At 37.5% G+C, this 18,393-nt stretch overlaps 1 protein-coding gene across 4 annotated transcripts in view; it reads right to left on the minus strand.

Annotated features, from left to right (window-relative positions):
• HECW2 (HECT, C2 and WW domain containing E3 ubiquitin protein ligase 2) overlaps positions 1 to 18,393 on the minus strand; it is a 225,524-nt gene that overhangs the window by 123,829 nt on the left and 83,302 nt on the right. For 3 of the 4 annotated variants that reach the window (XM_045806374.2, XM_045806373.2, XM_045806375.2), the window contains exons 4-6: positions 13,768 to 13,843; positions 9,303 to 9,472; positions 6,746 to 6,888 (exon numbers count right to left, since the gene is read on the minus strand). In XM_045806374.2, coding sequence (XP_045662330.2) covers positions 6,746 to 6,888; positions 9,303 to 9,472; positions 13,768 to 13,843 — 389 coding nt within the window. The other variant, XM_087862236.1, reaches the window with a different exon arrangement.

Below are 18,393 nucleotides of genomic sequence, written 5' to 3' on the forward strand. Positions count from 1 at the left end.
TTAGAAATTATTATCAACAACTATATACCAATAAACTAAGCAACCTGGAAGAAATGGATGCCTTCCTGGAAACCTATAAACTACCAAGACTGAAACAGGAAGAAACTGACAATCTGCATAGACCAATAACCAGTAACAAAATTGAAGAAGTGATCAAAAACCTCCTAAAACACAAGAGTCCACGGCCTAAAGGATTCCTGGGGGGAATTCTACCAAACATTCCAAGAAGAAATAATAGGTATTCTCCCGAAGCTGTTTCAAAAAACAGAAACAGAAGGAAAACTTCCAAACTCATTCTATGAGGCCAGCATTACCTTGATCCCAAAACCAGGCAAAGACCCCATTAAAAAGGAGAATTACAGACCAATATCCCTGATGAATATGAATGCCAAAATTTTCAACAAGATCCTAGCTAATAGGATCCAACAGTAAATTAAAAGGATTATCCATCACGACCAGGTGGGATTTATCCTGGGATGCAAGGGTGGTTCAACTTTCGCAAATCAAACAGTGTGATAGAACACATTAATAAAAGAAGAGACAAGAACCATATGATTCTCTCAATTGATGCAGAAAAAGCATTTGATAAAATACAGCATCCTTTCCTGATTAAAACACTTCAGAGTGTAGGGATAGAGGGAACGTTCCTCAATTTCATAAAAACCATCTATGAAAAGCCCACAGTGAATATCATTCTCAATGAGGAATACTAGAAGTCCTAGCATCAACAATCAGAAAACAAAAAGAAATAAAAGGTATTCAAATTGGCAAAGAAAAAGTCAAACTCTCTCTCTTCACAGATGACATGATACTTTATGTGGAAAACCCAAAAGACTCCACCCCCAAATTACTAGAACTCATATAGCAACTCAGTAGTGTGGCAGGATAAAAAATCAATGCACAGAAATCAGTTGCTTTCCTATACACTAACAATGTAACTGTAGAAAGAGAAATTAGGGAATCAATTCCATTTACAATAGCACCAAAAACCGTAAGATACCTTGGAATAAACCTAACCAAAGAGTAAAGGATATATACTCTAGAAACTACAGAACACTGAAAGAAAGACATTGAAGAAGACACAAAAAAATGGAAAAATATTTCATGCTCATTGATTGGAAAAATAAACATTGTTAAAATGTCTATGCTGCCCAGAGCAATCTATATTTTCAATGCCATCCCGATCAAAATACCAAAGACATTTTTCAAAGTGTTGGAACAAACAAACCTAAAATTTGTATGGAAACAGAAAAGACCCCGAATCACCAAGGAAATGTTGAAAAAGAAAAAGCTGGGGGCACCATGTTGCCTGATTTCAAGCTATATTACAAAGCTGTGATCACCAAGACAGCATGGTACTGGCACAAAAACAGACACATAGATCAATGGAACAGAATAGAGAGCACAAATATGGACCCTCAACTCTGTGGTCAACTAATCTTTGACAAAGCAGGAAAAAATATTCAATGGAAAAGAGTCTCTTCAATAAATGGTGCTGGGAAAATTGGACAGCTATATACAGAAGAATGAAACTCGACCATTCTCTTACACCATACACAAGGATAAACTCTAAATGGATGAAACACCTCAAGGTGAGACAGGAATCCATCAAAATCCTAGAGGAGAATATAGGCAGTAACTTCTTCAACATCAGCCACAGCAACTTCTTTCAAGACACGTCTCCAAAGGCAAGGGAAACAAAAGCAAAAATGAACTTATCTTGATGGGACTTCATCAAGATAAAAAGCTTCTACACAGCAAAGGAAACAGTCAACAAAACAATGAGGCAACCCATGGAATGGGAGAAGATATTTGCAAATGACACTACAGATAAAGGGCTGATATCCAAGATCTATAAAGAACTTCTCAAACTCAACACCCAAAAAACAAATAATCGAAAGTCAAAAAATGGGCAGAAGACATGAACAGACACTTCTCCAAAGAAGACCTACGAATGGCTAACAGACACATGAAAAAATATTCAACATCATTAGCCATCAGGGAAATTCAAATCAAAACCACATTAAGATACCACCTTACATCAGTTAGAATGGCAAAAATTGACAAGGCAGGAAACAACAAATGTTGGAGAGGATGTGGAGAAAGGGGAACACTCTTACACTGTTGGTGGGAATGCAAGTTGGTACAGCCACTTCGGAAAACAGTATGGAGGTTCCTCAAAAAGTTAAAAATAGAGCTACCCTATGATCCAGCCATTGCACTACTGGGTATTTACCCCAAAGATACAGATGTAGTGAAAAGAAGGGGCACATGCACCCCAATGTTCATAGCAGCATTGTCCACAACAGCCATACTGTGGAAGGAGCCAAGATGCCCTTCAACAGATGAATGGATAAAGAAGACGTGGTCTATATATATAATGGAATATTACTCAGCCATCAGAAAGGATTAATACCTACCATTTGCATCGACATGGATGGAACTGAAGGGGATTATGCTAAGTGAAATAAGTCAAGCAGAGAAAGACAATTATCATATGGTTTCACTTATATGTGGAACATAAGGAATAGCATGGAGGACATTAGGAGAAGGAAAGGAAAAATGAAGGGGGGGAAATCAAAGGGGGAGACGAACCATGAGAGGCTATGGACTACTGGAAACAAGCTGAGGGTTTCAGAGGGGAGGCAGGTGGGGGGATGGGCTAGCCTGGGGATGAGTATTAAGGAGGGCACATATTGCATGGAGCACTGGGTGTTATATGCAAACAATGAATCATGGAACACTACATCAAAAACTAATGATGTATAGTGATGAACATAACATAATAAAACTAAATTAAATTTTTAAGAAAGGGATAGTACGGAATCACACCATCTCTGCTCTCACACTGCCCTCTACTGGCAACTTCAGAAGGAAAATAATGCCTTTGCCTATTATTTGCACCACCGTGCAGCTTGGAGCCCCAGTCTATTTATTATTAATGCGCGTCACTGTTTCGTTTGTCTGTCTCTACTTTCTCAGGACAATTCCAAATAGATGTCATCCCTTTAAAAGAACACATATGACTGTAAAAACCTGGATCAATTCTTAGGGATCTTTCTGACATCTTAGCAAGAGTTTCTTAAAACTGTATTTTCTTCTTTTTCTTTTCTTTCCTACAAACATTGTAATAGTTTTCGTCCCGAAGGATGCTTTTAAAATGCTTTTGTCTCCCAGTGTGAGCGCTTCACATGTGCCATGCACACTCTGCTAAGGGCTTTGCCTGCACCGTCTCTCAGCCCCCCTGGGAGGCAGGTGGCAGCTCTATTTTCTAGAGGAGGACACCATGGCGTGGGGAGGGTGAGTGACTTGGCCAGGGCCAGACATAAGTACTGAGTGACACAACGGGATTAGAACACAGATTCATCTGACGCGGAAGTCCCTGCTCGGCTGTCACCATGCTGCCATCTCTAGCATGCATTTTAATGCCATAATTCACTCATGGCTCATCTAAATGTGACTGCTATTCTAATAATGCCTTACCTACTTAAACTGGTATTTTAAAAAAATCTTTTATGCAAAGGAATATACAGGCATTTTTACTATTAGTATAGTTATGCTACTTTTATATTAAAGTGTTCAAGTAACATTATATAATGGCTATAATCTGCATAGTAGAGGGGCATCTTTTTCTTTCTCTTACCACTGTCTTCCCAGAATTTAGACAGCACTTAACACACAGAGGTGCCTGATCTTTGCCCACTAAGGCATGAACCTGGCAGCAAATTACATGGCCTGTCCTCAACCTTGTGGTTTCTCACCTATCTCTTTGGACATTAAGTCCTAGAATAATAAAACCTTCATTTCTTTGTTAAAAATACATTTATCCTCATCTTCTCTTCCTCAGCCCATAAAAGTAAAATGTTGGTGTTGATAATGGATGATTTATAGAAGTAATGGATTTTAGCTAGGAAATAAATGTTTAGTAGGAATTGTAAGAAAAGAACTGCATCCATCTGTTTTGCTCACTGTCATATCCCCAATACCGAACACCGTGTTTCACATTCGGTAGACACTACATATGTATACACGTGTATTTGTTGAATAAATTAATTAACAAATGAGATTCTTTACTTGGAAAGAAGAATTTTAACAGGTGTTAGTGCTATTTATGAACCAAAGTAGCCAGATACTCAATTCAACTATTCAACCTATAAATACAGGAAATCCTCCTATTCAGAGATTCTAAGTCAAGGGTTTGTTTCACCCTTTGTTGAGTGCCTATCAGAGGAGTCACCTACTTTCTTTCTTTTTTCTTTTCTTTTCTTTTTCTCTTCCTCCCTTTCTTCCTTCCTTCTTTCCTTCCTTCCTTCCTTCCTGTTTTTATTTTATTTATTTTGGGTTTTTAAAAATACATCTTTATTTTTCTTTTGTTTATTTTTGGGTTTTGGTTGTTTTTTCTTTTTTCATCTTTGTGCCTCCTTCTTACCTAATCTCCTCTGACTCATCCTGCTTCTTGCTGTGATAAATTACTGTGAACAATATATTATATATTATTATGATACACTATTATGAAGATTAAGTGTCAAAGTACTCTCACTACCTGGGGCATTCTCTCTCATATAATCAGAGGTATTGACAAAGCGTAGGAAAGCGGTGTGTATTTTGGAGAAACGTGGGCCACTCTTCCGAAAAATGTCATATTCAAACAAATGCTCTCAAAATAGGGAATTAGTAAGGAGTTCTAGCTCATCCTACAAAACCACACTCTGTAAAACCTCAACTACTTCAGAGGGCAGCAATCTACCAAACATCTAAGTAATGAAAACCCAGTACTTTTCCAGGTGAATCAATTACTTGATGGAAAGCAATAATCAGATCAGGAATATATATTTAGGTGTTAATAGCTGATATACCAATATGTGGTATCATTCTTATCTAATAAAGCAAACTGCCAAGTATCTGTATCAGGCAATGTGTTTAATATGCTTATAAAGAAATACTTCATAATTCTAATATTTTATAAGTTCATGCTGGACTTCCTTCTAATACACATCAATTCATGACTGGCCGTTCTCCCAAGTGTCCAGTTATTTAAAAGACTAAATGAAAAGCCAGCAAGTCAACAACAGTTTCACATGCTGAAAAGGTTTTATTTTGCCCTGATCATTCCTACTAGTGTACATAAATTCACACTTTTATCATGTGTCTTATGCATTCTGTAAATTATATGATGATAATTATATAAATTAAATGATAGATACACTGTATTTACTAAAGTTAATTCTTACTCTTTAAAATCTTTCACTTTCCATAAATCCTAAAAATAAAAACTTCCCAATGTATACGATCTCTACCAGAAGCAGTAATTGTGATTTCCTAGCTTTTATCAGATAAACTAGGTTGCTAGATTTCAGTATAATATTCCTACTTCATGTGTGCTGGCTTGACCACAGATTCCATCATCTCTGACGACCAGAGAATTAGAATCCATTACAATCGCTTAGTTTCAGATTTTGAAGGGGCCTTCGAGTTCAGCTGGTCTAAACACTGTATTTTTCAGATGAGGAATGCCCAAGTAAATTATGACTTGCCAAAACAGAACAGTTCGTTAGTTGCAGAGTGACTATGAATGATCGACTTTCCTTAGTTAGCTGAAATAATAACCCATTGCTGCCCGTCCTTGAAGTATTGCACAGAAGCCAGGATTCTGGAGCAGACTGATCTGCACTCAAATCCCAGCTCCAGCTCTTGCTTGCTAGCCTCAGATTCCTCATCTCGGAAATGGGTATAATCACTCTGCTTATCTCCCAGAGATGTTGAGGAAGTTACATGGGCTAATCAGAGTAATGTACTTAACCCCTGACATAGAATAAGCTCTTGGCATCTTTTTTGTTTGTTCACTGTTATTTATTACTATCGCTACTACTACTGTTACTCCTTCTGCTGCCACTACGACTACGACCACCACTACCATCTGCTCTGCTCATGTTTTCTCACAGTGAAGAAGACACAAAACAAGATGGTGGCACCACCACCACCACCACCACTACCACCACAACCACTATTACTATTATTACTGCCATATGTTCATAATGTTCTCCTACAATGAAAAAGATACCAAAACAGTACCCTCAGTGCTACTTCAGACCAGCAGCGGTACTGAGTTTGCTGGAAACGACCTTGTAAAAATACATACACCATTTATGATAAAGGATGTTATGATTTCTTAACTAGTTTATTCACAACTTACAAAAAGCTCACAGAAAGAAAACAGGCATCAAATCACATTTTAAAATTCTCTCAATGAGTAAACTTTAGTTGTCTGAATGAATGTATAGGTCTAAGAGCTCTGTGGTAAAACCTTCTATGAGTCAAGATCTTGTTTTAAATGGCCCTAAAAGAAGGTGGTTTTTGTTTTTCAGGAAGAGCAAGTTGTCTGGACAGGATTAATTAGGATAAGGGAGCTGTCAACCTGACAGTAGAATCCTGCTCTAGGAGAGACTTTTACTGAAAGATTTCAATATACTCAAGAACAATTGAGTACTATGACTTTTGACGCTGAAATGCTAATGGTAGGCACATCTCAGGGAAGATAGATACCAAAAAAAAAAAAAAAAAGGTATATAATGAAAACAAAGTGCTTTGGTCCTGCACAGTTTAATGAGTATACAAACACTTTCATTTTTAAAAGAATTATCTGACCACTTCTCAGTAAGAAAAGTTCTAGGACTACAAAGTGTCATTTCAGATGCTTCTGTACAAACTAATCTCAGTAAGATCCCTACATGTGGGGGCTAATTACCCAATGGCTTGCCGCTCCAACAATCTCTGCACTGGAATGGTTAGTTTCCCCAGAAAACGCTTGATGATGGGACGGCTCTTGGCAAATTTGTCTTTAATTTCAATTTCTAAGACATCAGTAAGAAGTGCAAAAAAGGAATATTTCTGAAAACAAAAACATATAACATGTTGATTCACAAGAAAGACAGTATGAAATTATATCATTTCATTATTATAGAAAATGGTGTCTCTTAAATCCTAATGACTTAGAGTCCACATTGCTAGAAATATCTGCAGCCATTGTCCACCCTCTCTTCATTTAGAATCATTAGCACTCACAGTGATTACAAGGCATCAGTTAAGGACCTGCCTGGCAAAAGAAGCCCTTTCAGTCATTCAGCCCTTCCTGGTTCAACAGCTTCAGGAGATGCTATCAAATATTAAATTGTGCACAATACAATTTTAGTACTTACTACATTTATCGTATCTCAATTCTTTGGAATTTAATATCCTGTTACAGGATGGTTTTGAATTATTGCTGTGTTTGATTAACAGCAATTTTAATTCCTCATCCCATGGGATTCTGAAGTTGTACAGGTTAAAATACTCTTTCGCTTAGTGGATAAAGTAGGAACATGTACAGAATACTGTGGTTTCTCCGATAAATATGAGACTGAAACAATGTTTAACTGGAAAGTACTTAATTTAAATGGCACATGGGGTCATTTCTTCTGGGACAGAAAAATAAAAATATGAAGTTAACATTAAGCTTTGTTGTTTTGCTTAGGAATGCCATTGAAGAAAAACAGATTGGATATTAATAAGAATATAAAATAAATATAAAAAGCTTTATGCATTTACAAAGACTTTCACATATATTACCTTCATGTTATTCTTACAAAGATAACATTTTCAAGGACGAGCATCTCGGGGTAAGGAAGTGACGGGGCCGGAATCTAACCCGAACCATTTCGCCCCTTCCCGGACATTATCCACTCAACCACAATGATGTGAATGGTGCAGCCAGTTTTACACTTAGGCACCACTAAGTTTATTTAGTCGTAACAATTAAAGTTCTGCCAAGGGCCATGTAGTCCAGTAATCTGCTGAATGGAAAAGGCACTTGCTGAGAATAAGAGAGCTGAGTTTAAGCACTGTCTCTGCCTCTGAGCAGCTAGTTACATAAACACTTCCAGCTTCAGCTTCTTAATCATCAAAATGGAGAGATGATGATCTCATCTTTTATGTCCCCTTATTAGGCATACGCTGATAACATGGTTAAGAACTTTGTAAATATAAAATGTTAGAAGAAAATTATTGCTAGTAACATTACTATATCCACTATGTTCCTTCTAGAGCTCATAGTGAGATGCCTGTTATGTCTTCTAGGCTTCTAAATATGTTAAATTAAGAGTTTTTTACTATTTGGAGATCATAAGTAGTTTTTTAAACCAGGTGTAAGAATACATGCAGTATTTAATCCATTTAAATAACCATAAGAACTCAGGAGAAACATCTTGCTGTGCTGGCAAGTCTCAAATAGCCATACCTTTTTTCTGATTCGTTTCCTGAATTATCTCCCGCCCCAATGAAATATTTCTACAAAACTGTTAGAACATATTGTTGTCATTAAACATTTAGGGAAAGATCTGATTAATTATATATCTCCTATGCCAATGAAGGTTTACCCAGAAATTCTCTAATCTCACACTAATAGGTGAAACATGTCTTGGATCTCTGAGAAATGGTGGGAGAGTTCATACTCTGTTCACTAGATGAGAAACAATGTCTCTGTTCGTTCTCTGACTTTCCCCAATTCTAATGAGAAAACCCTTTGCTTGATTTCAATGATGCAGTGCACTAAGGTGACAGCAGCATAACGTAGCTGTGAGAAACTCTAAAGTACGTCATCAACATACCAACAATCTGGCTTCACTCAGGATGACAAGTCCGTGGATGGCTTATTTAATCAACCAAAATCTAGAAATCCAAAAAAACATTTACCAAAGCCCGTAGGGAGAGAAATTCTCTTAATTTGTACTGAATATATACTAGAACAAAAGATAAAAGATTGGGTGGGCTTTTAAAGTTTTTATTTTAATTCCAGTTAGTTGACATACAGTGTTGTATTAGTTTCAGGTGCAAAAACATACAAATTTTAAATAGAAACAGGATTGGTGTCGCTGACTTTTCCTTCTGCCTCAGGCTCTAATATGACTCTACAAGGCACTGTTACTGACCCTGTCCTTACTTAAAATTTTAATATTTGTTCATTATGAATTTTTTGCATTGATTTTGATTTTTTTAAAAAATATTTCATTAAAATATTAATTTTGATGATTGAGTCTTTTGGCCCCCTTAAGTCATGCACGCAAGGTAAGGACCTCACTCGCTTTGCCCTACACCTGGCCTTGGCCACAAGGAACTAATTCATTCTCATCGAACTCTCTTGCTAACAGAGCCCCAAGACTCCTCAGCCATCTTGCCATGCTCATAGACAGCTCAATGATACACAGAACAGAGATGGACTTGGCCACCTTCCTAACTGTCAAATAGAAGATCTCTGAGGATCATCTTACCTCTCGGTGCCAAATTGGATTGGTGGTGTTACTGATGATAGTAGACCTTCTCTCCTGCCCATGGTGGGCACAGGTGGGGAAACTGCTCTTCTTCCCTGGCTGAATGGACATCTTAAGATAAGGGTCAGGATTGAAGAACATCCCTTTTTTTAGCCCAACTGCTCTAAGATCTTGAAAGAAAGAGAGGAGGGAGGGAGGGGAAGAGGGGGGTAAACAACAGCAAAACAATAACAAAGTTACACTATGATCGCTTAGGTAAGTGAGGACAAGTGAGTTATGACTAATTCCAACAGAGTGGGAGGTCTCCTGACAGGCTGCAAAAATGAAGCCAAACATTTACCGTCACCTTACGTACCTAAACTGACTTTTCCTGGGAATCATCTTGATTCTAACACGTGCATCTTCACATGGTTCGGCAACCAGCATTTCAAACAATATCGTGGGAAAAATTATTAGGCAACAATTTTTTAAAAAAGAATGCTAGTATGTTCTTTCATGAGAGAAAAATTAAATCTTCTACATACATATATGAAATTATAGAGCTATGTCTAATTGGAGGAAAAACTTCAGAGCACACATTCGGTTGTACCACATTTAAAATGTCATATATACTCCACAAACGTAATGAATGTTAGAGGGAAAAGGAAACCAGAAATATTTCTAAAATTTGAATGTCACCTGCTGTATTAAGTAATTATGAGGTTACTGTTTAGGAACTTACATATTTGATGACTGTCCCAGAACTCATCTTAGATTCACCAGCTGTTATGTCACATTAGGTGAGCTGCTAAAATTTCTGGCTAAACTCTGGTAAGTGAAGAGACTGATACTTTTAAAGGGAGTCAGGCTAAGGGATACAAACATGCCAGGCAATAAACCCAGATCCGCTGAGTCCTCAACACCTTTCTGAGCATATTAGTGTGAGTAAGATTGGCCTGAGAGCTAAGTGATCCTCAAAGCTTCTGCAATAATAGACTGTTTCTAAGTAACTTGATGACACTGAGATCAGCCTAGGGAGGTGCTGACTCCTGGTCCAGAGAGAAATTCTGCAGACGCCTCTGAAGCTTTGGAGACCTTTGGATTACCAGATCAGTAATTTATGGTGACCCTAAATCATAGGAGGTCACCTGAGTCACCCTATTCAAGCCCATTCATTTTTTTTTTTAATGTGGACTCCATGCTGGGCCCAACATGGGGCCTGAACGCACGACTCTGAGATCAAGACCTGAGCTGAGATCAGTAGTCAGACGCCCCACCGACCGAGCCACTGAGGCGCCCCTCAAGACCACTCTTGAAACAGTCTTTCTTAGTAGGACAGAACTGGCCTGGGGTTGCCCATAGGACCATATTCTTTAGGGAGCGCTGCCTGGAGAAGGCTCACCCATGGCCGACAAGAACTGCGGCCTAGCATGTTGTCTGAGGACAACTGACTGGCAGCAGAGGACGCAATTTAATATGTCAGCAAGGGTTGAAAAATTCATGTTAGGGACGCTGCCATGAAATACAGTAAGAGGTCTGATTTGAAAACCAGTGGTAGAAGGGAAAGAGGAGTAAGGAACAAGACAGGCACTTCAGAAAAGCCGCTGTGAGCTCATTAGCCTTACAGCCCCACTCCCGGCACTTCACAAGCTACGGAGTCATTATTAATACAGCATCTGCCTTTTACTACCCATTTAATAATGCTACATGTTTTCGCTTGGCTTTATTTAGCATAAAACAGCTTTAAGAGAAAAACACGATTTGCATATTTATTTTCTTACCTTTCTTGATTATGCTTGCCTCAGACTCAAAGACAGAATAATAATATTCTTTAGATATTAAATCTACTCCTAAAGAAGGGAGTTCTTTGCAGCAAATGAGCAGTAACCCGTACAGAAATGGCTGCCACAAGGCCTGACGGAGCTAAATTATTCATGCAAAGCATTCCTTTGAACAAAAACCTCCCATCAGAAGATTAAGCCACTGTGATGAAAGATGTCACTATTAAATAACCCTCATTCCAAATTTTGCCACAAGGAACACTGTACAAATAAATCTTCATTAATAAATATAAGAAACTACCAATTATTTGTAGTCTGATTATTCAGTCCCCTTATCCATCTCATTCCTGCTCTTGCTTCTCCCTTTTGTTTTTTATATATTTTATTGCTCGTAAGTGTCCGCATAACCTCATAGACCAAAAAAGAAGTCACAAAGTCAAAGTCGCAAAGGTATGACATGTTAAATATCCTAGTTTAAAGTTTTATTTGAAGAAGAGGATGAAGATATTCATCAAAACACAGTTTTTGTTTTAGATGTAGAATTCAGTGTCCCTACTTACCACAGATAATCGAGAGTAGAACACGTGCAGGTAGCCATTGTACAGAGCGCAAATGCTCCTGGATAAATATTACCACCCGCTGTCAACATGCTACAACTGGGTTAGTTTTTCAGAATTACCATTGTAGAATTGCTTTCATCTTCTATAATTTTTAGCCATTTCTGTACACCATCTGCAAATATCTGACAATACCTTAGGAAATAAAACAGCTATAAAGTAGCCGCTACCATGTGTATTGAGGTGGGAGGTTGGAGGAAATTATATTTAAAGAAGCAGCATTTGGTGGTGTCCCAAAGCTGATTTCCCACTTTTTAGGAAAATGTCCTGGGATTTTCAGCTTCTGGATGGTCATGCTCCTATGGGGAGTTAATTAGCATTCCCTCGAGTCAAAATTGATATGTGTATACCATATTTAGAATGATATTGATCACTTGAAAGCTTACGGCAATGCTTCTAAACTAAGAAAACCATGGGATGGTCAAACTCTAAATTTTCTGAAGCATAGAGGTTGGCTAATTGTTCCCTACCTATAATTGAAGGATTTCTGTACCTGCAGCCACTTGGGACTATGAAGGTCTAAAGTATAGCCAAATAAATGTTTTCAAGGGACACACAGATAATGGGGAGCAGGGGAGTAGTAGCACTGACAGTGGTACTTCTAACTGCCCTTCTAAAAACCTAGTTATGTTTGTTTGTTTTTTTAAGATTTTATTTATTTATGTGACAGAGAGACAGCCAGCAAGAGAGGGAACACAAGCAGGGGAGTGGGAGAGGAAGAAGCAGGCTCCCAGCGGAGGAGCCCGATGTGGGGCTCGATCCCAGAACGCCGGGATCACGCCCTGAGCCGAAGGCAGACGCTTAACGACTGCGCTACCCAGGCGCCCCTAAAAACCTAGATATGTTTTAAACCCTGGAGGTTCCAACCAAACATACCTATTGGCTAAATTTGAAGCATAAGCCACTAGTTTACGACTTCTGAGATTCACGGGAGGATCAAAGCAAAAAAAAAGGCTTTCACAGTGAGCAACATCACGTGGGGAGAAGGAACATATTAGAACAGAAATGGACACTCTGAAGGCCAAGGCCAGCACTGAACTAATGGACACACTTCATCAAAGGTGGTAATTAGGCACCATGGAAATGTCTGTCTTCTCTCACTCTTGAGAAAGTTAATTTTCATTCACAACAGTTTTTGCAGCCAAGAAAAGTGAATCTAATTTAAATTTCAGAAGCGCTGCACCCACGGAAAAATGAAAACAAAACATCTTACAGTGGAGACATCTGTTAGACTGCATTTTGTATATATCGTAGCACAGTTGTCCGTGTTAAAAGTCCATTTCAAACACTGATTTTCTTAGTGCAAATCTTGACTTTATAAGTGCCAATTATATATTTTTTAAATCAGTAGCTTTCAAATATTTTCGACCGTGACCTACATACGAAATCTAGTTCACTCTGAAATCCAGTACACCCGTGCATAGGTGCGTGCACTTTTTGTGTGAAAGTTTTCAGTTTGTCTAAACTGATGTTCTATGAAAAAATATTTCCCTTTAGTGTAAAACTCTGATTTTTCCTATTCTTTTTTTTTTTTAAACCGCTGGTTTCAACTAAATTAAACTTACAAAACACAAATGAATTCCAACTCACAATCTGAAAAGCAGTGGTTTTTTTTTCATAAACATATCAGCAATTAGAGTATTTCACTAACCAGAAAATAAACAAAAAATGGTCTCATCAGCTTTCCAACTTCCATGTGTATTTCTCCACAGAAATAGGAGCATCCTTTGGCTTATTTTTTCTAGTCTCCAACTTTTTCCTTTCTCTGGATGAGCTGAGCACACCTTGTTTTCAATAAGCAAAGTTCTACAGTGGGGTGAGCACGTATTACATTACAGTGTTCTTTTAAAGTAACTATACATAGTCATAGTCTGTCTATCACTAGAAAACTTGGTGGAAGAAATAGTCTCCGAGTTTATATTAATAATCTAATGGTAAGAAATACACTTGAATTTCCAGAAATATTACCAAAAAATATAAATAACTAGTTCATATATCATACATGAGAGTCTATAGACAAAAATGACCACTCATGCCTTTGAAATGATATACTCTCAAACTGGACATCATGTTTAAAGACACCCTTACCTGACAAAGTAAAGCTAACTAGTTTCCGAGAATGCTGATTTCCAGAAGCGCCTCCTTCCATGCCTTCTGCCCCCATCTGCAGAGGAAAAGCACGTATTGGAAGTTTTACAGGTGTAGTTTGGTACTCAACTTTCTTAAGAAGCCACATATATTTGCAAATATGATGATTTTTTTGTGTCAAAGATGCATTGTAGTATATGCTTTTTCATATGCTATAAATCTTGGAATCGAGACATATTCCCAGAGATGAGACAGTCATACCTCAATTTAATCTTTACCCCAAATGAAACCAATACAAACTTCTAAATACCCTGGGATATGAATCAACCTACTTCATGTCCTTTTATTTCTTTGATAAGAATATAGTTGATATGTAGTAAATGCACTTATATTGCTATTACCGTATTAAAATATTCCTTTAAGTTACAAACCAAACACCGAACTCCTTTAGATTTCTTAGGAAAACTTAGAATAAACTAAACAGGTGATCTATATCAAGCTCATCCACACGTACGCAGAATTATCCTCTCCTGCCAAATATTTCTGAGTGACCACGTGGATGCCCCATTGCCCTTGTAGACTCCTATTTTATTGTGCTGCAGGTACATGGCACGTGGTATTGTAATTAGCAATGACAAGAGTTTGCAATATGTTGTACTGGTTATTGTATTGTAAAAGTTTTCCTAAAAGCTTTCAAGTAAATTATATCTCACTTGAAACCAGTCATTTATGGACCACATAGCAGATCTAGCCTTTCTCTCAATTTATGTACAATTAGTGCTCAATTTATAGTATACTAAAAAAAAAAAAAAAAAGAGTTTCCCATTTCTCTAAAAAAGGAGTCCACAATACTATAAGAGACAGAAGTGAAGGCAGAATATATTTTGAATAGTTAGGAAATAAAAACCACATTTTAATTCTAAATTTCAGATTAAACCTTTGCATTGAATCTTTGCAGCACTCCCTTACTCCTTTAAAAATCACACACCACCAAATGCAAACTGGTGCAGCCATTGTGGAAAACAGTATGTGGGTTCCTCAAAAAATTAATAACAGAATTATCATATGATCCAGTAATTACACTATTGGGCATTTACCCAGGGAAAACGAAAACACTAATTTGAAAAGGTACATGGACCCCTATGTTTATTGCAGCATTACCTATAATAGCCAAGATGTGGAAGCAGCCCAAGTATCCGCTGACAGATGAATGGATAAAGAAGATGTGGTGCATATACACAGTGGAATATTAGCCATAAAAAAATGAAATCTTGCCATTTACAACAACAGGGTTGGAGTAGAGAATATAATGCTAAGTGAAATAAGTTAGAGAAAGATAAACAACACATGATTTTACTCATGTATGGAATTTAAGAAACAAAACAAATGAACAAACAACAACAAAAAAAGATTAAAAAAAAAAACAGACTCATAATACAGAGAACAAACTTGTCATTACCAGGGGAGAGATGGGTGGGGGGATGGGTGAAACAGGTGATGGGGATTAAAGAGTACACGTATCATAATGAGCACTGAGTAATGTATAGAATTGTTGAATCATTGTATTGTACACCTAAACTAATAATAACAGTCTGTTAATTATACTTCAATTTAAAAAAACATACACTAATAAAAGATAAAACTTTCACTAATCCAAGCAAAGTTGAGCAACTTTAAAATAAATTTCATTCAAATTTTGAAATTCAAATTTTGAAATACAAATTTCTACTTCCTTCTCTACTTCCTGTATCTTATTTAAAACTATTTTGTAGAGCACTTAACTGGTTCCTAATTTTTCAAATGTCATCTGCAATATACTAGGGTACCATCCACGTATCCTCATTTCATCTCATCCATAAAACCAACTACTTGATAATTCTGGATTGGCTCTCAACAAGTATGTATGGTTTATTATATTGTGTTGTTCCCCTCTGACTCATCATCCCCAGCTTACCTGGAACAGAGAGAGCAGCAAACTGACCAGATAAATGACGGCTGTCACTGTCTCATACTGCTTTCACCACACACACCCCTGGGCTATTGAGTGATGAACAGAGTGAGGTAGTACAGATGCTACTGAGACAGACACTCAGCAACGTGCCCCACCAAGTCCGGGTACAGCCAGACATCTGGTAAACCGTAGCCTCACTTCAAATGGACCACACTGCCCAATGAGATGTGTTCCCTCCAAAAACATGATATCTCTTCCCGCTAGGCCACACCAATGCTCGGTGAGTTAAATGAGATGGAAAAGGCTCATGGTTTGTCTTCACTAAGACCTATCTAAAATGTTATAAGCTATTATAGAAACACAAGAAAATGCCTTCAAATTCTCATTTTAAAAACATAAACCACGTCTAACAAAAGGCTAATGTGAAACAATTCTCCCAGAATTCACAGATTGTGTCCTTTACTACAACCGTGGCAAATGCTCATCTGAAATAATACTTGAAGAATTCAATTTTATCATTCATGACAATAAAGTCAGGAAAGACCAAACATTGTCGCTAGATATAGGGACATCAGTGATAAGAAATACATCTGCACTCAATGTTTAGAGAGAGGTTTTTAAATAAACTCACTCCATAGATTCATTCCAGGAAAACCCAGAAGGAACGTCGACAATCAAGTGTTGGAACAATACGTGGTAGTGAGTGATGCTAGCCTTTATCTGTCCCTGAAGCCAGAGGATTTCCTGTTCCAAATGCCTGAGACACATATCGCTGTGTACTCTGATGAATGACAATGACGTCAAAGTGCAAATGACAGAAAAGACACAACTTTTTTAAATCCCTGATTCATTGCAAAAGGATATATGATAGAGGAGGCCATAAGATGAGGATGACAGCTCATTTCCTTCCCTACAGAGTTGCTCCGTTATTTCTTCCAATGGACTGTTTTTCGCATATGGTCATGGAATAATGAAACTAAAGAGATTTGTAAATGTCAGTGCTGTCAACGAGTCAGACTAACTAGACGCATGTCATGTAACAAGGTGGCCATCATGCTGTGATAGAAACACAGCTTCATGAGATGTCCATGTGGCACAGCCTTCCAATTTTGGATACAGACCCAATTGTCTTAGCTGGGTCAGAAATCTATTGACTATTAATTTCATTAGTCATCCTTTGAACCAAAATATTCGTTCTGATGGCCAGAGCTGTATCTGGGAAGCTTTTAAGGTTCTCTAAAACCTGTCTGAAGCAAATTAATTATCTCCAAACTATCCACAGGCTTTGACAGAGTAATCTCAATGCAAAATCAATGGAACGAGATCAATGTTTTTGGAGGGAAGTCCTGCTGTCTTCGATGATATCTGATCACTGAAACTGCTCAAGTCTAAGAAAATCTGAATCTAGAAAATCATGTTTGGAAGCTACTGTCTAATTTCATACAAAATTAATCTTTCAAAGGTTTTATTATTTAAAAAACTCACTTTTCCAGTTTTATGGTTTTTCTTTTTAGAATATTAATTAAAGTATATTCCAGTCCTTAGTATGTGACATGGCAGATTTTGTAATCAATCATTGTTATTCTCCTTGTGACCTTCAAAATCTTGTATTGTGAATGTGGATTACTCTTTTAAATTCTAAACAATGTTTACTACGAAGGAACTCAAATATAATTCAAATGTGAGAAGAATATTTAGATACTGAAGATTTTATACATACTATTCCTACTATCGGAAATGCTCTTCCCTCCCCCTCTTCACCTAAGTAACTTCTACTCATCCTTCAGATCGTCCTGTAAACACATCTTCAAGGAAGACTTCCAAGACCTACTTGGTCAGGATAAATCCTACTCATATATGCTATCATGGTCCCATTTTACTCCCCCTCATAGTAATTATCACTCAAATAAACGTAATTTAATTTACTTGATGTCTCTTGTCCCCACCAGATGGGAGAGCAAGGACCAGGTCTGGCTTATCATGTCATCCCTGGTGGTGGGTGCAATGCCTGGTACTTAGCAGGTACCCAATGAATATTTGTTTGAATGAATAAATGAAAAGGAAAGACTTCATGATACCACATTGGTGGGTATGGACAATTTTAAAATACCACCTGCAGAGATTACTTTCTGAGTATCAGGGAGTCAGCATGGCCACTTGCCTATTTCCAAAAATGCATGCATCTATAAATGCATACATACACACAACACACACACACACAACATACACACACACTCTGTTACAAAGATTCTATATTGTGGGAGTCAATATTTTTTTTCTATACTTTCATGGCCTGGTTTCTATTAATGGCTTATAGAAACTACAATGCTTTACGTATCTTAGACTCCAAGAATTTCCCCAAACAATCTGAACCCAACCACCCATGTACAATGGAGTACATATTGCAAATCTGTTAGATTCTAGTTAGTCAGTGGAGTAAAAAATCACAAAACTGTAAAAAGTAATCCTTTGGAAAGTACCATGTTGCAAATAGACATTCTTTCCTTCAAAAGTCCAACACAACCAGTTTCCCCCAAAACTAAATTAGGTATCTCTTCACTTGAAGACCTGGTGAAGAGACTGAATTCCATCGAGTGGCCATGTTATACCAAAAATGTGTGGTATATTTAGGCACTAGAGCCCAACTCAGCATGAAGAGATCTTGGGCTCAGACC

The sequence above is a fragment of the Ursus americanus genome, chromosome 1, assembly GCF_024610735.1.
Source record: "Ursus americanus isolate L20-20 chromosome 1, mUrsAme1.1.p, whole genome shotgun sequence".
NCBI classification, from domain to species: Eukaryota; Metazoa; Chordata; class Mammalia; order Carnivora; family Ursidae; genus Ursus; species Ursus americanus.